This window comes from Diadema setosum, chromosome 10, assembly GCF_964275005.1.
Source record: "Diadema setosum chromosome 10, eeDiaSeto1, whole genome shotgun sequence".
NCBI lineage: Eukaryota > Metazoa > Echinodermata > Echinoidea > Diadematoida > Diadematidae > Diadema > Diadema setosum.
In genome coordinates, this window is record NC_092694.1 from 23,449,471 (window position 1) to 23,469,195 (window position 19,725).

At 40.3% G+C, this 19,725-nt stretch overlaps 1 protein-coding gene across 1 annotated transcript in view; it reads left to right on the top strand.

Moving 5' to 3' along the window:
- The window catches only part of LOC140234495 (nucleoprotein TPR-like), an 86,352-nt gene that overhangs the window by 16,126 nt on the left and 50,501 nt on the right, over positions 1–19,725 (top strand). Inside the window, exons 11-26 of the mRNA XM_072314536.1 lie at positions 481–573; positions 1,109–1,213; positions 1,888–1,995; positions 2,340–2,470; positions 8,891–8,992; positions 9,722–9,878; positions 10,660–10,850; positions 11,286–11,364; positions 11,789–11,932; positions 12,929–13,102; positions 14,425–14,565; positions 15,076–15,259; positions 16,095–16,199; positions 17,142–17,291; positions 18,011–18,108; positions 19,103–19,237. Of these exons, the coding sequence (XP_072170637.1) occupies positions 481–573; positions 1,109–1,213; positions 1,888–1,995; positions 2,340–2,470; positions 8,891–8,992; positions 9,722–9,878; positions 10,660–10,850; positions 11,286–11,364; positions 11,789–11,932; positions 12,929–13,102; positions 14,425–14,565; positions 15,076–15,259; positions 16,095–16,199; positions 17,142–17,291; positions 18,011–18,108; positions 19,103–19,237 (2,097 nt within the window). The remainder of the gene's footprint in view (positions 1–480; positions 574–1,108; positions 1,214–1,887; positions 1,996–2,339; positions 2,471–8,890; positions 8,993–9,721; positions 9,879–10,659; positions 10,851–11,285; positions 11,365–11,788; positions 11,933–12,928; positions 13,103–14,424; positions 14,566–15,075; positions 15,260–16,094; positions 16,200–17,141; positions 17,292–18,010; positions 18,109–19,102; positions 19,238–19,725) is intronic.

The window sequence follows — 19,725 nt, forward strand, 5'->3', positions numbered from 1 at the left end:
GAAAAGCTATGAAAAGTTACTTGGCAATGACATTATTGCTACAATATGTATGTGTTCCTTTTAATATCACACCATTGAGAATACGAGATCAATCTAGTTCCTCAATCAACGGATGCATGTTTACCATGAATGAATGCAGCGCTGGATTTCTCACCAAATGTCTCTTGATCACAAATGGTGGGCATGACTTGTATTTCTATGTGAACTCAGATCTAGTGTTTATGTAGCATTATATAAAGGAGAAATATTTGTTAGATCGATACCTGTATAACAAGTCAATAAGCAATTATCCATGTGCTTGTAGCTTATATATGAGTAGAGTGATACATGTCTTAATGAGCTGAATGTCTTTAGATTTTGAATGCTCTTTAATTTAGCGCATGCGAGATAAGTGCCCATTTTTTTTTTTTCTCGCTAGATTTTGAGATATCTGTAGTAGATGTGATGCATCTAGATTGTGTGTTGTTTGTTTTGTTGTAGATCTACAGCCAGTATGTGAAGACATCGGATGAGTTGATGATGGAGAAACAAGAGAATCAACGTCTCAACATGTACATGGACCAAATCCTGGTGGTGAGCTAAAAATACAACATTGTGTTGCCAATGAAGAAATGGCATTAACTACTACATTGAGTACAGTTGTGTTTTTAAGAAGTATTTGTAGATTTGAGATGGCACCTCTTATTTTTTGCATTTTGTATTGTTAGGATATGTATGGGAGTACTCTGTCCAGCCAGTTATTTTTAACTCTTTGCATCTTCAGAGTGAGACCCTACAATATTGTATATATCCTCCCTACAACTTTCATGTGGTATTGAAAGTGTTAAATGTTGTACTTCTCTTGTTATACTGAAGGATGCATTGTAGATCATTGTGAAATAAGTTTTGATGGACATTCATGACTTTCTCTTGTGACAGATGGATTCATTTTGTTGTGAGACGAAAGTTTGCAGTGATTGCATCAGCGTGACATTCTAAGCAGCAAATCAGCTATTTGTCAAGTTGTGTCCAATTAAGACTATAGGACCTGTGGTACCAGTGTGCCATGTGAAGCAACAACCCACTTTGTACATAAAGGTGATAAATTTTTGTTCTCTGGTATGAGCAGGAGATAGAGGAGAAAGCTCCAGTTCTACAGAAGCAGCGGGAGGACTACGAGCAGGCCCTGGAAACCGTTTCCCAGCTCTCCTCCAAGCTGGAAGCTGCCATGCTGGTAAGAACTTGTATCTTCAATTATGCCATTGGCTTTGGTTATGGATTTTCTGTTTTGGCATCAGTTTTTGTTTCAATTTGAAAGGTCAACAATTTCAAATTATTGTAGCTCTGTTTGTTCCATCATAGATTGAATTTGTGATGCAACTTTTTTTTTTGTGATGCAACTTTTGTGTGTGTGTGTGTGCTGATTTTAGATCTGTTTTTCATATCTATGTCATCTTTATTTTTTGTTTGATGATAACAGTCAGTTTTTGTAAAGTGGTATATTCACCTTACTGAGGTGCCCAAAGTGCTCTTTAGTATCATATTATTTGCTTAGTTACATAAACAAGAAATGAAGGTTTAGATAACAGTGCTTAACTGTGCAATCATAGAGGAAAAACAAAGCAAAAAGCTGAAACAAGTGCATTATCTGTATGCTACTTGTAATTTGAACAAATGGGATTTTAGATTGGATTTGAAAGCATTTAAAATTGAGGAACATTGGCCCTATAATCTCTGCTAGGGCATGTCTTTAAACCTCTCTAGGGGGTTCTAATGTAAGCCTCTGGACCATGCCCTCAATATGCTGAGTATGTGTGCACAGATCCCCTGAGTAGTTGGTACATAAGCTTTGCAGCTTTTTGCATACTTGTGCATGAATGCCCTCCAACTTGATTGTTCATTGCACAGGAAGGAGAACAGCTGAGGATTGTCGCTGATGACGCGGAGAGGAGAGTGAGCCACCTTGGGCGGGAAAATGCCAGGCTGCAGCAGAAGAATGGAGACTTGGGACAGCAAGTAAGATAGAACATGTTGTTTTTTAGAAATAAAGATCAAAATGAGTAAACCAATGAAGTGAAAAATCACACTGAAATCAATCATTAAATCATTTTTAGTTTTGCTCTTTTTAGTATTTAAAAGCAGATGTTCACAATTATCCTCTGAAGTCAGTTCCACAACTATATTGTTTGTGAGGTTCTTTTTTTTTATATAGTTGTTATATGGTAGATTTTTCATTTATTCTTGGCAGCAGTTTACTTTAGTAAAAAAAGAGAGTTTTGGAACACCTTTGCTCCCTACCTGCTGCACTACTATATTTCTCTAATGAAATGATGTCATGCTGGTCACTCCTTGACCTCCAGGTGCGTGTGCTCCTGAAGGAGGTTGCAGAGGCCCGAGGGGGTCCCATCCAGGCCCCAGCCGAGCTGGACATTTCCTCCAGCAGTGTCTCCAGCTCGTCTCAAGTCATCTCGGAGACGCTCGTGTCATTCAAGTGAGATTTCTGCTCGTTGAGCTGTGGCTCTTCCCTTTTCCTCTGTTTAAAAGCCTGTTCTACAGTGCACTGCCATTATAAAAACGTCTTTGGGATGGGCAGTCTTCTTTCTTTACATTGAAATTTTGTTACAGCAAACTGTAAAGTTTATAAAAGATATATACATGATGATTTTGTTATCTTAATTTTTTGCATTGTTTACATCGAGAATTTTGTAATAACAATCCTTTGCTACAATGAATGTGCACTGTAGCAATTAAGTATAAAGATAGAGAGGGTATAGTTAACCCTAATCAGGCTGGGGGGGGGGGGGGGGGGGGCTGACGCGACGCCCGTTCGAAAAAAATTTGTCAACCCCAAAAGTGCTCCAAAACGTGATTTTGTGTACTAATCCAATGCAAATTGTGTTTTTTCAATTAATTCTCCTAAAAATTCATATCTTCACTTAGAATGGCCGAAATTAATTTATTTTAGCATAATAATGCTTCGAAAAATGTCTGTGACAAATTTTGGCCAAAAAACAAACAAAAACAAAAGGTCAAAAACAAAGAAATACATATGAAATTAAAAAAACAATAAAATACATAAGAAATTAATTTCGATACAGATTTTTTTTTTATCCTATTGTAACACTCTAATGTTTTTAGATTGATTGTGGTAAGCGTGGACTTATAGGCGAGTGTCACTGGAGTATAGGTATCAGGATCACGACGATGATAATAATGCAAAGTCACCACTCGTAACACTTGTATAACTGAGTGTTACTATAAACGTATAACAGTTCAGTAGAATTTGTGATGACAGTCTCAGCTGGATGACACAATGATAATGATGACGAAGAGACGCGAAGGAAAGTACAGTTCAGCCAGAATGTATACTTTATTTGTAGTAATACAGGAACTTGGTGAAAGTACAATCTCAATATATGAACACTTGGCACTCCCTGGTATGCTCCCAATCGGGGCTGGAGTGTATCGCTGATATCCCTCTGCCGGGTGGCAAGAGGCCTGGCCGAACCAGTGTAAGTTTGGCTGAACAAGAACTAAGAGTATGGATTTGCAGGGACATTTATACTTAAACTTGTGAATACATTATTACTGACACTTTGCATAAAATAAAAGGGGAGAGTATTGTTTACTAATATATATGCAGGATATCTCTTAGAAGGCAATCCAAATTTGGGAAGGGGAAAGTCCTAATACCATATTTGGTCATGAGAGTTTATGAATGAACTCACTATTCTGTAATAGTGGTCATCAGCACAAAGGAATGTGCTGGTCAAGTGTTTTAGGGAGAAGTCTAAACAAAGGGGCTCATAATCGGTGGGTGGCATGGGTCAGTGGGGACTGACCACTTTCCAAATAAACCAGTGCGTCCTGCGTCATAATGCACTGCAAGGACATCTACAGTGGGAAGTGAGGAGTGGGGAAGAAGGACATAATTTTGGGTCTTACATTCGTCCGGCATTTCAAAAAGAAACGTCCTCGTTTCATATAGGAAATAAAACAAACATTATTTTTAGATATTGCAAGGGAATGTACAAATTGTAATTTCAAAAATGTATACTCAAACACACGTGCTAAACTTAACAGAAGGAATCAAAAATTGTGAACTGAATAAAAGTGATTAAAATGAGTGACTGACTGATACTGGAAACATAATTCAACATATGAAACATGATAAAATACAAACATGGTAATGTAATCAACTGATTACAGCAAACAAAACGGCATAAAAACACAAAACAAACATAAAATATCAATGTAATTCAAGTACACGTAAAGTTATTGTACCAACAACTGTCGGTTATGTAACATTATGAACATACAATAAGGATTTAACCTGTTGTATGAAAACTATGAAAGTGGTGATGTCAGCCTTCACCTAATCAGGAATTACTAGTTAAAACAAGATTAACCATCACATAATGTCAGCAGGCATTAAAAGCATAACCATCACATAATGTCAGCAGGCATTAAAAGCATAACAACATATAGGCAGAATCAATTTCATTAGGATAAACATATCCTGTAATTAGGCATCAGCATTAGAATTATATCATTATTAGTGTAGTACCGTTGTACAGGCATATTCATCCACGTGTGATTATCTTAGTAAAGGGGAACACCATAAAAATCTGGTCTCTTAATTAACCTACCACTACGAGTGTGGGTGTGAGGGTCATGGTTTCGGGCATGGGCATCATGGGAAGGTGGAAGAGGAGGAGGAGGAGGAGGAGAAAGAGATGGAGCTTCAGCAGTTGGTTGAGAAGACGAATAGGTAGGAAATGGAAACACAGGTATGTGAAAAACAACTTGTTCCTCAGATGTAGGTGGAGAGGGTGGGTTGGGAGTGAAAGGGGGTGCGGGTTGTGATGTGGGCTCAAGATAGGGTTTGAGGCGGTTGTAGTGGAGAACTTTAGGGGTAGAGCTAGGATTAGACAGATCTGAGAGGTGGTATAGAATACCATTGTCATCTTTTCGCATTACGCGATAGGGGCCTTTCCATTTTGCAGAGAGCGTGTCACGAGTTCGAACAGTTACAAGCACTTTGTCTCCTACTTCGTACGGGGTGAAACGTGTGGTTCTGTGGTAATGCGCTTTTTGTGAGTGTCGCGCTCGTTCGGTCTTTGCGTCGGCATGCTCAAACATGTCAAATGCTGAGTGCAAACGGTGGAGGAGGGTTGTTGCGTAATCATCTGGTGTGTGTGAAGTTGCAACGGGGTCAGATGAGGTCAAGACTGAGAGAGGGGTGGAACTGTCCGAATCAGTCCCAGTGGAAGATGATGTAGGGGCGTCGGAGTCAGAGTCAAGGTGAAGAATGTTGCAGTCAATAGAAAGAGGGGAAAGTGGGCTAGAGATGGGAAGAGTGCACTTCAGTGATCGGGTTGGAGTTGGGGGAGGTGGGGATGAGGGATGGGAAATCACTGCACATGTTTGTGGTAGTGAGGGAGGCGGAAAAACTGAGGTGCGATATGAATTACAAGCCTCACAGTGAGAGCAGAGGTCTGCAATGTCTTTGCGCATCCCATGCCAGTAGCAGAACCCTTCGATAAGCTCAATTGTCTTGGCTGTACCGAAGTGAAGGGCTGACATGGAAGTATGCATGACAGACAGGACAGTAGGGATCACAGAATAGGGAATGACAACCTGTTCTATCATTATCCCAGAGGGATGTCTCTTCCGCCGACACAACAATCCATCACGAATTACGAAACGCTCAAACTGATGCCGGAACTTGAACAAGCATTCCTCGTAATGAGGGATGGCCGATTTTGGGGGTACATATCCAGAACGGATCCAGGCAGTGACCTGCCGGATGATTGGATTCTGGTGCTGAGCCTGATGAAGGCGTACACCATGTTTTAACAGAACACTAAGAAAGGAGGCAACGTCAGTAGGAGGAGATGAAATTGACGATGAATCGGCACATGTTGGTGTCGATGACGGAAGTGAAGCTACTTCAGTTGGTACAGCTGGTGATGGAGATGAGGGAGGGGATGGATTATGACCTCTGTCTATTGTTGAAGGGAAAGATGAAGATACAGGTAAATCGTCATGACCACCTTTGTAATGACCACCAGGAGAAGGAGGCGGGGGTGGAGAAGAAAGCTTTCTCACACCGGGGGTATCATGTGGAGGTGGGAGTGGAGAATGAAGTCTGGCTGTTTGAGATGAAACCCCAGGAGAGAGTGTATGGGGGCCATATTGATAATGGCTTGAATCATCATAACAATGACCGTAACCATACCGACTGGTTGAAGAGATGGAGCGGTTATAGTAGTTACAGTAACGATCAGGGGAAGGAGAACGCGAGTGATCATAGCAATGATGTCGGGAATAGGAAGAACTATAGCCAGGAGAAGGAGAACGAGGACGATAGTGTGAATGAGAATGGGAGTAGGATGAATGGTGCTCCGGGGAGGGAGAACGGGAGTGATAGCGGGAGCGATAGGAATGATAAGAGGGTGAATGGGGTCGAAAACTGCGATCTTGAGAGTTAATATGATCTTGGGAAGAATACATTGTGTTGGGAAAAAGTATGGGGAATAGAAGGAATATCAATGTACAAAATCAATATAACCAAATGTTTACAGTAACAATGAGGGGGGAAAATAGCAAAGAGGAAGAAAGAAGCGCCATGAGATAGAAGACTGAGAGAATGAAACAGGACACTGAAGGGAAATGAGGGGCACTACTACGCAGTGAAAAGTATGAGCTATAAGATAAAATGTAATTCGCTTGGTAAAGCGTCAGCCGACAGCACACAATAAAAAGCAATAGCTACAAAGAGAGGTAGCAAAGAAAGCAACTATTATGATATAGGCCTACTACCAAAAGCTATCGCAATACCTATATCTATATATGTATAAATCATGGAATGCAGTGATAATGACAGCTAACATAAAAACTTAAAATAGAACATGAGGTCCTATACACACACAAAAAAATGCAATATAATTCATACAATGGAAATAATATAGAAAGAGGGAAAATAAAGTTCGAAAGTAGACTTAGCAAGAGAAGTGACAGATGAACAGGCGAGGTTTGCCGGGAAGACTGTGTTGAGGAGCCCACGAAGGCAGCTTCCTTGCAGGCGCAGCTTCAGGTAGCACAAGTCCAGAGGCAGGATGAGGAGGATGACCACAGTAGAGGGAAGATGATGGGTTGACAGACGATCGTCAGGTACAGAAGATCGTCAGGTAGAAGCCGAAGGTAGACAGGAAGAAGATGAACAGGATCCCAGAAAGTCGATGAGAAGAGATGACCGGGGGGAGTTGAACAGGAAACACAGACAGAGTAGACGGAAACACTGACTAACTTGAGTTAGTCAACAGCAGCAGAGCGTCCAAAAAAAAAATTATCATACAATTGTACGATATGCAGGAAACATACACATGTACCAGGCTCATATAAGTTGACATCCGGATGAACAGCAGCACGACGAGTAGTCAATCACGCCAACGGGTTGCAGGTCACCGTTTTGCTGCTGCCACCAAAAGTAACGTCGAGCGGGTAGATGGCTCCGCTTTACCGCTGCCACCACTGTAACACTGTTAATGTTTTTAGATTGATTGTGGTAAGCGTGGACTTATAGGCGAGTGTCACTGGAGTATAGGTATCAGGATCACGACGATGATAATAATGCAAAGTCACCACTCGTAACACTTGTATAACTGAGTGTTACTATAAACGTATAACAGTTCAGTAGAATTTGTGATGACAGTCTCAGCTGGATGACACAATGATAATGATGACGAAGAGACGCGAAGGAAAGTACAGTTCAGCCAGAATGTATACTTTATTTGTAGTAATACAGGAACTTGGTGAAAGTACAATCTCAATATATGAACACTTGGCACTCCCTGGTATGCTCCCAATCGGGGCTGGAGTGTATCGCTGATATCCCTCTGCCGGGTGGCAAGAGGCCTGGCCGAACCAGTGTAAGTTTGGCTGAACAAGAACTAAGAGTATGGATTTGCAGGGACATTTATACTTAAACTTGTGAATACATTATTACTGACACTTTGCATAAAATAAAAGGGGAGAGTATTGTTTACTAATACATATGCAGGATATCTCTTAGAAGGCAATCCAAATTTGGGAAGGGGAAAGTCCTAATACCATATTTGGTCATGAGAGTTTATGAATGAACTCACTATTCTGTAATAGTGGTCATCAGCACAAAGGAATGTGCTGGTCAAGTGTTTTAGGGAGAAGTCTAAACAAAGGGGCTCATAATCGGTGGGTGGCATGGGTCAGTGGGGACTGACCACTTTCCAAATAAACCAGTGCGTCCTGCGTCATAATGCACTGCAAGGACATCTACAGTGGGAAGTGAGGAGTGGGGAAGAAGGACATAATTTTGGGTCTTACACTATGTCTCAGAAGAATGATACAAGAAACATTTTAAAAAAGAAATTAGCTTAATTGGAGCATTAATAAGTGATTTAGAGCCCAAAACTGATTTTATGCATAAATTACAATAATTAATATAAAATATAAGAAAAATTTTTTGAAGAAAGCAACCATACATTTTGATAGAATACGTCGCGGGCGTTGCGTGTGCCGATTTTCGGTGCAATCGCGCGTTCCATAGGCGAGATCTGAAGGGGGGCGGAATCCGCCGCCCCCCCCCCCCCCCCCCCCCCAGATATAGCATAGCCAAAAAAAGCCCACCAGCCTGATTAGGGTTAAAAGTGAAAATTAAGCAAAGAAAATGGGATTCCACTGATGAAATCCCATTTTCTTTGCTCAATTTTTCACTTATAAATTACATACACTTCTGGTCAGTTCCCCTTTGTTTGCAATTTATTACATTAGAAAAAGTCTGTGTCCATACTTTATGCATTTGTTTGGGAATAATAACTTGTAGCAATGCAAACTTGATAATATGTCTACCATCTCTCTCTTTTGACAGATCTATTCAAGAACTCCAGGAACAGAATGAGCGCCTCCTTGGTGTCGTGCGTGATCTGAGCGAAAAGCAAGAGAAGGAAGAATCAGAAACGTTGCAAAGCAAGTGAGTGTGTGCTTCTTGTGCTTGTTGGTATTAGAATGGTGCAAAATTTGTTTCCTTCAAGATGAATTAATTTCAGATACTGACCTATAAAAAAAAAAAAAGAAATCATCTCACACATATTTTCATCAAGGTGTATCATTGTTGCCCTGCAATATCAGTTGTACTGATCAGTACTGATCAGTTGTACAAGATCACTTGTGGGGCCTTTACATATAGATCAGACTTGTACTGCCATGTAGTTTGCCTGATTCGTGCCTGTTGATGAGAATAGTTGTTCTTGTCATTGTTGGTTGCTGGCAAAGCAAGTCCTATGTGGAACAGGAACCTGTTGATAAGTATATATAATGGCCTTAGAGTTGTATGTATGTACACGGTGTGTGTATGTTTGTATATCTATAAATTTACAGGTATGTCTGTATGCATGTGCGTACATACGTATGTATGAATGGGGACATGTATATATGCGTTTTGTATCTATTTGTGGATGTATGAATGAATGTTCAAATGTACATTGTGTTTGTATGCATATTTGTATACATGCATTTTGTACATATTATACACTTGTATGTATGCATGCATTAATGTTCTAATGTACACTAATGTTTGCATGGATGAATGCATGCATGTATGAATTCTTTCATGTGTATGCACATTTCACATACCATGGTATATACAACCGTATGAATTTATGTATGTCTGTATGTATATTGATCCTTCTTGTCAATGCAGGACAGCAGAGCTGAAGCAACAGTTGACAGAAGCCATGTCCGAGCTGGAGGAGATGAGGTCAGCCAGGACACGGCAGACTGAAATGGTAGAGTCCATTGCAAGGCAGAGGGACATGTACAAGGTGCTTCTAGCACAGACAGGCTCTTCCCCCTCGCCGGTGAGTGGAACATTCCATACGCCTCTCCTGGAATAGAGTTCAAAAGTGATGATATCACAGACATTTGTTACGACTTGGGTTGAAACCAGATATGTGCATAAACACTTGGGCCTGGTGAGAGTGTTTAGAAGCAGTTTCCATGGCGATGGATAGCTATGACATCACACTTCGGTTCTCTGTGCATGTGTTGGGGCAGATTGTGCAAGCCTCAAAATAGTCATGGTCTTTCCCACATGCCTTTCAAAGTTTGTTTGTTTGTTTGTTGTTTGTTTGATGTGGATTTGATTCATTTCAGGGCACATTCTGTGCCATTAAACCCAGGTCTGTTTCTTGACCCATCCACATGTCCTTGTTTTGTAGGTCCCCTCAAAGTTCTGAGGAGATTTCACTTGAGTTTTGTATCAAGGTACAGTCAACCTTGCTTTTCAAAGTCAACCTCGCATAAGTCAAATAATTGCCTAAGTCGAAGGTTTTTTCAAGTCCTCTTCTCTTTATATTCTATTGATTTTCATCTCTCATATGTCAAATTTTCTCTAAGTGGAAGCTATTTCTTCAGTCCGAATAGATTCCACTAAGGCAAGGTTGACTCTAAATACATACTTACCTGCCATGTGTCAATTCAAGCTTCAGTAAACATGGTAACATCAAAAAGTGTTGTACTAGCATTCCATTCAGTAGTGTGACAAAATGTTAAATTTGTGCACAACTCATCAGGAAAACAAATGCACAAACAAGCAAACAAACATGAAAATGCTATTTCAATGATCTTTCAAATTTTAAGCTCATGACGACATCATTCAGCTCACCAGAGGCAAAAACGCCTCAGCAGAGTCAGAAGCGCCCTCTAGTGACCACTGCCAGCCAGAAGAGTCCAGGCATCCTGTTGCCTAGCGACCAAGAGGCCAAGAAAGCGATGGAGACTCTGCAGACAGAGTTTGACACCTATAGGAAGGAAAAGGCTGAAAATGAGCAGTGAGTTACATTTGATATTCTGACATTTTTCAATCTTATTTTTAGTTATCTTATATTGCTTTTGATGATGTATATTTGCAAAAAGAAAAAAGAATAAGAGTGATATAAATATGATTAGACAGAACAAACATATATGTATTTATATAATGATGTTTATCTATCTATAATATTCTTTTCCTGTAACAGAAAATTGTGTAACATGGGGCTTTTTTTTTATTAACATCTGGACACAAAAAGCGTGTGAATGTAAGTATTTACTCAAAGAATCTACAATGACAATTGCCTTGCTTTTATTCTATTCATACCATAACATATTGTCAAGAGACCCTTCATGAAGTCTTGTGGTATTACTGGCATTTGTATAATGCGTAAATGTCTGTGGTCACAACAGGTTCTACAAAGTCCTTCCCATTTCAAATATTCCTTTCTGTACAGAATATTGAACAGTCAGCTTGAGAGACTCCGCAGCGAGACGTCAGATTTTCGGCTGCAGAATGCAAAGCTGTCTTCACAGGTGAGGAAAAGTGGCCTTCTGTGTCATACCCCTTTCACGCCAGTCACGGGAGATTCACTTGGAATCAAGCATATCCGGGAAGAATTTCTCTCAAACTGCATGTGAAGTTAACTTTTGTGCCAATGAAAATTTTTTTTTTTGAACGAATGCTCTTGTTAAAAAAGTATTCATAATTCATTTTTTTCAAGTTATCCACCCATTCATTTTTTGTTGGTGCTCTTTCGTTGAGGATCTTTGTTCGTATGATGGTGCCAAGGTAGTCACTAAAATTAATTCAATTTGGTGTTGTCCAGGCATATGCATTATCAGATTTCAGCGTATAAAGATGAAATATTAGAGTCACCCCTGCCCATAGTTTTCACCAGAAACTCTCCAAGGTGAAGTATATTTGTATACTATGCCAATGTTCTTCCCTGTTACACAGCTCGACTTCTCCAGTGAGCGGTACAGGACCCTGCAGTCCAATGTAGAGGGGTACAAGAAGGAGATTGCTGCCCTCACAGACAAGAACCAGAAGTTCTCCAGCCAGATTGTGGCACTCCAGCAGACCACAAGCTCTCTCACTCAGGTTTGTAGGAGAAAAAAAAAAATGAAAAGAGAAAGAATGATAGACAAATAGTCATACAGGGCAGAACCTCAGGTGGAAAAAAAAGAGGGAAAAAAATGATAAAAGAGTAGACATACAGGGTAGAAACTCAGGTAGGAAAAAAAGGAGGGAAAGAAAGAAGGATAGATGAGTAGACGTACAGAGAAGAAGGGAAGGAAGGGAGGAAGAGGAGGAAAAGGACAATAGTAAGATTGGAAGAAAGAAAGTGAGCATGGAGGGAAGATAGAATGAACAAGCAATGTCATGGGGAGTAGAGTGAAGTCTGGAGAGGGAAGACTACACGAAAGACAGAAAAAGAAGTGATGAAGGAAAGAAGTTTTGGCTAAAGAAAAGTAAAGAAGAGGGAAAGGAACAAGAGGAGCATAATTGATAGGTAGGAGAAGAAGGGATAGCAGACAATTTTGAGACCGGAAAAAAGAAAGGGCCAAGTTTTGCAATCAATTACATATTGTGTTACTAGTGTATTGATGCCACGAGAAACCTCTCACAGAAATATGTCACTCATTCTACCAATACATTGAAAACCATTATGACGAGGTCATCAGGAATGCTAATTTTACCTCGTTAATGACGGGCACCTTGTAAACATACTAAAAAAGAGACTAGCCAATTGCAGCAATGTAATATCTGTTCCCTGTTGTATCAACAGATATAATTGATTATAAATTTCCTTTCCACACAGGCTGCCATAGACTTAGCATAGAAATTAACTGTATAATCAATTATAACTCAAAACAGGGCCCAGGACTGCCAAATTCACCTTGTTCAAAAGCAGTACCTCATTGTAAGTGAGCTTATTATTACAAGGTTTCCCTGTTTTACAAATCTCCCTCTCTCTCTCTTCCCCCCTCCCCCACCCCCCCCCCCCCCCAACAACAAGGGAACCTTGTTACCAGCTTATATTGCACCGATATGACTCTCTCTCTCTATTCCTCTGTTTGTCCGTCTGTCTGTTAGGAACTGATGGCGATGCGGGAGAGGCTGAACAAGGCCGAGGTGGAGAACAAGAACCTGCGGGCGGAGAAGACGATGCTGCGGGAGGCAGAGATGAGGCTGAACCAGGAGAAGGAGTCACTGGTCACTAAGTGCAAGAATGAGAATCTCCTCATGACCAACTTACAGGCCATTCAGGTGAAGACCGATTGGAAGAGTCGCTCTCTTGAATATCACTTTTTTTCTGCATCTTGTAGTTTACAAAACTTGAACAAAGCAGCATGAAAAGCATACAATATGCAAGAGAGTACATTGTTGATGCAATTTTGATGGGATTGATTGGATGAGAGATGGTCATGTCGGTGGTAGTGGTATTAGTTGTGGTAAAAGTGGAGGTGGTAAAAGTGGAGGTAGTAGTTGTAGTGGTGGTAATGGGAATGGCGATATTGGTGGTATAGGTTGTGGTAGTGATTGTGTGGTAATGATGGTAGTTGTGGTGGTAGTTTTGAGGGAAACTGATTGAAGACCCTGATAATCTATCTTAAATATTCAGTTTCATTTAGTTATTAGCAAAAAAAAAGTTTAAGTTCTCACAGTGTTAATATTGAAATAACTTTTGGCCGGCTTGTGTGGGAACATGAGATATTTTAAACTTACATTAAGATTTTACTTATCACCTATTGCATTCAGCCATACATTGACACAGCAGTATTCTTATCTTCCTTTCATCCATTATTTTATGCAATTATATGATATTTTTATGAAAGGGTTTCTTTGAGGGTTGATATAAATTTACAGACACAAATTTTTTAATCCAAATGAGCAACCATGAAAGGAAGAAGCAAGGGCAAGCTTGAACCATATAACTTTATAATAGCAAAAAATGAGACTGGTATTGACCGATTCGGGTTCGTTGAGGGCAGCAGACATTTTATGGCACTGGGCGCAGCCATGAGCTCAAATTGCGGTGTCTCAGCCGACCCCCCCCCGCTCTCCCCCACCCCCAGGGCAACATGTTTATCGCGCACTTGTAACAAAGGTTCGCGCACTAAGCAAGAATTCGCGCACTCAGTACTAGATGCCCATTGGCTAAAACAACCATGCATCAGTTTTTCATTCTGCGCGCGTGAGAGGGGTGGGGAGAGAGGAGGGGGGGTCGGATGATACACCGCAGTAATGGCGCTGCCCATGCCAAAAATACACATAGCGCGTCACAGAATCGGTCAATAGAAAAAGTAAAATATAACTGTATGAATACGTGCTTTGTGATTGGTCACTCCAGCACCATGTGACATTTTTATGCTGTTATGTTTAGTGCCTGTTGGTTCACTGTGACCATGAATTCTTACATGGGAAATCAATGCTACAGTGTACAGATAACATTTCACTTTACTCCAGCAAATGTTCATCTCTGAGTAGCAATGTTTTTTTAGTGTGCACATGAAATTGATCTAGGCCTCAGCTTCATCTCCAGTGATGTGCATCTCATTCTCACTTCTCCTTTGCCGTTCTGCTCCCAGAATAACCTTGAGAGGACGGAATTCGAGGCCAAGACCAGAATGACCAATCAGCTGGAGTCATTGCAGCGAGAACTGACCATGGTCAGGCGAAGACTGGACGGTGACAGTGAGGAGCACAAGACAGCACTGAGATCGTGGATGGTAAGGACACTATGATTGACCTTAAGGTTATATTGATCGCTTCCATTAGGAATTTCCCGCGAGGTTTCTAGGAGACAGAGCCCAGACATTTAAATTGTGCTCTCATTCTGATAGAGCTATCTTTGTAATTTCGATAATGCAGTAGGGTTTTGTGTGTTTCTTTCTTTACAGCAAGACTTCATCAACTCAGAAGGGATCTGTAGAAATTCATGTGATTGGCCATTCAACCATGTAATGTCACATCAATCTAGTTATTCTTCCTTCATGATTTTCGTAAGATGTGGGGTTGTGAGAAGTCCAAATATTTGGTCTCAAGCTTTCTATATAGGTATATAAGTGAACATTTTGATTTCACCACAATAAGAACTTTGGCTGTCAAACTTGACTCTCAAATTTTTTTTTAATTTCCACCCAACTGCTGTCTTCTACATGTAGCTCTGAGTCAGCTTCTTCAGCATTGTTAAAACATACGAATATTAGTTATCTCTTTTTATTCATAACTTGAAACAGGGCAAAGTTCACGACCTCCAGCGCCAGCTGAACTCAGAACTTGAGGGCCACCAGAAGACCCGCAGTGAGCTGACCAAGGCACGAAACGAGCTTCAGGACGCTCGTCTGAAGAGCGCCACCATCAACGCCCAGCTCTCGGCGGCCCAAGTCAAGTTGGAGGCAGCTGTGAAGGAGAAGAACGAAGGTAGTGCCAACAATGTGCATTTCTTTTTCTTGGTATGGTAAAGCGAGATATTTTTGCGGCATGAAATTTTCAATAATTAGAACCGACAGCCTTTTTCGCTACATGACATTTTCGCGAATTTCCTCTTGCATGCAGTTCTTATGGTGTGTACAATAATTCTTGCTTACATTTTCATTTCGCAATGTTAAAATGCATGCAAACATTCCTCGTTTTACCGTAAGGAAGTTTGTAATTATGTGCACATTTCCCAATTAGCCTTTCATTTTTCTCAGTTGGTTAAGCACTTCACTTAATGCATAAACTTGCCAGACGTAGCAATTTATGGAATTCATGTTTGAACAAAGAAGAATTTGTATACATCAGGTGACTAGAATGGTCTGTTGGTTATCACTGTGGGACTCATCCATTTTATTGTTTTGCATTGAATGTATTTAATAACAAACTGAATCTATCATTATTGGCAAATACTAGGCTTTAATGATGACTTTGTTGCTATCAGGTGGATCTGTTGGCAGGCAACATTTATGAGGATTTCATGATTTTGTCATTACATCACATATTGTACTTATCTCAGTGACTTTAAAATGGAACTATAAAGTGGCTTTTTATGTTTTATGTAAGATTTTCTCAAGAGTCAAGATTCTTGAATTGATCCTTTTGGTGTATCATATTTTTGAAATATGATGCCTTACAAGTGAATTTTGACCAAGTAGAATCTACAAGAAGGACTAATATCAGTAACTGTGATAACCACTTTGTTCTGCATATATTATTGGGAATATCTGCTCGAAGGACAAACAAACACTATCCCCTCCTTTACTGTTGCTTCTCTCAGCTGTTGCTGCTCTGGAGAAGACAGACGGAGGTGCCACAACGGTCAGCCAGACCGAGTTGAAAGAGGTCAGCAACAAGCTCAGGATGTCTGAGAACCAGATAAAGAGTGAGTTGGTGGTCAGTTGCTTTAATAGTGGTATGAAGGATAAGCTTCCTAGTCACAGTAGTAGTACCTTCTAGAAACTAATGAATATCCTTATAAGTTTTGAAAACATATCATCGGGTGAGAATGAGAAGGGTGTTAAGATGCCACAAAACCAATAGGCCCGAATTTACGAAGGTGGTACAAATGAAACTGTGGTTTAAACCATGGACAAAAACCATGGAGCGCCAAGTGTCATATGGAATATTTTGTTACGAAATCAGTCATTTTGTCGATGAAATGATTATTTTGTAACAAAATGACAACATTTTGTAACTAAATGAACATTTCGTCCACGAAATGATAATTTCGTTAACGAAACGGTCATTTTGTCGACGAAATTACCAATGTCAAGGAAATATTCTGTGCGACACTTGGTGCTCCATGGTTTTTGTCCATGGTTTAAACCATGGTTTCATTTGTTCCACCTTCGTGAATTCGGGCCATAGTGTTCGAGACAACTGAACCCCCTTCTCATTCTGAACTGACGATATGATAAGATGAATATAATTGTGAGTTCCTTTTTAAGTATATAATTGTGTGAAGTGAACATTTCTAGTTACACCATCAGTCCTGTTGATTTGCTAATTCCTTTTCTAGGTGAGTAAAGAAAATATGTAATAATTGCAATGTAACGAGACAAATTCAGTGTAGCAGTGCCAATGTAATTTGTTGTAATTATATTCCTCTATGTATTGTATGAGCTTTGCTGACAGTGTAGGCCACCAGAGTTACTCTGAGATAGTAAGGAATGGGTATCAATGAAGGAGTTTTATAAGAACCTTTGTAAAAGTACAAAAAAACATAGATTTTGAAGCTGATAAAATTGAAAGAAAAGAGGAAAGCAGAATGCTTGGTTTGAAAGGGAGACTGGTATCACTTCTCTGACATTCTCACCACACCTAGTCCTGAGGGAGCAAATGAAGAAGCTTGAGGAGCAGAGGACCCACTACCAGTCCATCAGCAAGTCTGTGGAGCAGAGCATGAAGGAGCAGAATGCAGCCAGCGAAACCTTCAAGACCACGATGGAGAAACGCCTCCAAGAGGTCCTACAAGGCAAGTCCGCAAGTTTGCTCACTCTGTAGTCTTGGTTTCAGTCACTGGTAGTCCTTGAGTTTGACAGATTATAGGCTTGTGAATATGCTATAAAGTTGACTATTCAATGCGTCAGACTTGACAGAGGAACATTTCTGCCATTGTTTCCACAGACATGAAGAGATCTGTTGTGAGAATGTTGGATTATGATAATAGTTTTGGCTCATTCACATGACAATACACTTTGATCAACTTGCTCAATATTGCAATAGTTTTGAAGTGAAGATGAGCTAATTCATAAGAAGAACTGTGCTTTTATGGTACAAGAAATGCAACAACCCCCTCATGCTCAAAAAACAAACAAACACCAAAACCAACAACCACCAAAGATAGAGATATCATATTTGATGTGGATTGGCATCATAGATATTGTTTTTTTTTTGCTCCCTAATTGTCCCTTGGAAGAACAAATAAACCAATAGGAAAGGAAGGAGAGAGGAGGGCTATTGGTTTTTGTGTGGATGGGGTGTGTTTTCAACCATTGTGGTGACATGATGTGAAGTTGTATCCAAGAGAGGCGTGGCATTTGGTGCCAAGTGCATTTGCGTCCTCTCTTTGAAGCTAGCCACCCTAGTGCCTAATGGTTCGATAACATTGCAATATTTGTCCCAGATATAGACCAACCTACATTGTAGATTATATCATAGAAATGTGTTTGTTCCTTGTTTCGTCATTTCCAGAGCGTGATGCCCTGGACAAGGAGGTGACGGAGTTGAGGAAGGAAAGGGAGGAGAAAGAGTCGGAGAACAAGGAACTTCACGAAGTCGTCCAGAGCCAGGTAATGATGGCGATGAGATGCTGGTAGTAGCAATGATGATAACTGGGATGGTAATGAAGGTACTAGGACAATTACCCCCGTACGTTCCCCTGACTCTAACCCTGATCCTAATATTGAACCTAACCCTAATCCTATCCTTCACCCAAATTCTAACCTCAGACCTACAATGTAGCCCTAACCCTTATCTTTACTCTAAGTCTATCATTAACTGGTATTTAGCCAGGGGTAATTGTCCTGATACGGGTTGTGAATAAAGCCAGAAAAGAGATGATGATGATGATGATGATGATGATGATGGTGGTCATGATAATGAAGGTAGTGGTAACGATGTTGTGATGAAGATGATGATAATGGAAGTGATATCAATGAAGAAGATGGTGATGGAGATGGCAGGAAACTATCAGTGACAAGAATTACCATGTCAGTATGGTGATTAGTATGGAGAGGATGATGGTGATGATATTGATGATGAAAAAGGAGGTGATATTGTGATGATTGAAACACTATGATGAGAAATGATATGAAGAACATTGAAGGGGTTTAGGGGTATGGACCGCCAAAGGGAAGCACTGTTATTAAACCTTGTCTATGTTTTTCCTCTTCCAAACTTTCGTTGGGTCTGCCTCTGAAAAGTGATTAACAGTCGTTATCGTCACTTGCAACCTGACATGCATTGATGGATGCATTTCTGATTGTAATCATGGATACAATGACAAAATTTGTAGTGTATTAGAGCTTGCTTCTAAGTTTTTCTTAACTGTCAAGAATGCATAAGTGGTACCTCAGTTACCCTGCTTGTTACTTGTCAGGGATTTATATTACTGTTATACATGTACTCGAGTAAATGCCTCTCAGCCAGAGGTATATGTATTCAAAATCAGAATGTTACGATGTTTTTCATCATGGAAATTTGAATTGATAGTTTGATCTGTGATGCTGTAATCGCTCAGCGTATAAAATTTGAAATCTACCTATGCCCCCTCCCCCCTTACAGACATCCGAACTGAGGAATAACATCGGCAAGCTGCAGGAAGAGCTGAAGGAGGCCCTCGTGAGGCGAAATGAAGCAGAGTCCAAGGAGAAGATGGCGAGACAGGATAGCAATGAGCAGTCCAGGGTTGCAAAAGAGGTGAGGAATGTCATACTCTTGCATACATAGAGTCTCTGCGTGGTGTGTGAAGATTATATGCACACACAGCATTGGTAGTGGTGATGTTGTGGGAATATAGCAGGTAAGCAATCTTTTATCTGGGTGTCGTGCCCATGCCAAAAGCGTGTGGAAAACATTCTCAGTACCATTGAAGCAATGTTTACTTTTCTTCTCAAATTGTGTGAGCTGGCTGATTCCTCCAACCTTCACCAATAAAAAAAAAAAATAGAAAGAAAGAAAGAAAGAAAGAAAATAAAATAAGCAAAATACACAAAACAGCACAGACAAACAAAGATACACCTGATAGGGATAAGTCCGATTGTTGCTTGCTTTGCAATTTGTCTGTGTAAGGAGGAAGAGACGAAAAGGAAAGAGAAGGAAGGGGAGGGCAATTACACCAACTTATGATATGAGGATAAAATAAAGTATCTACGCTACATGGTGCTTACTTGTTTACAAGAACAATG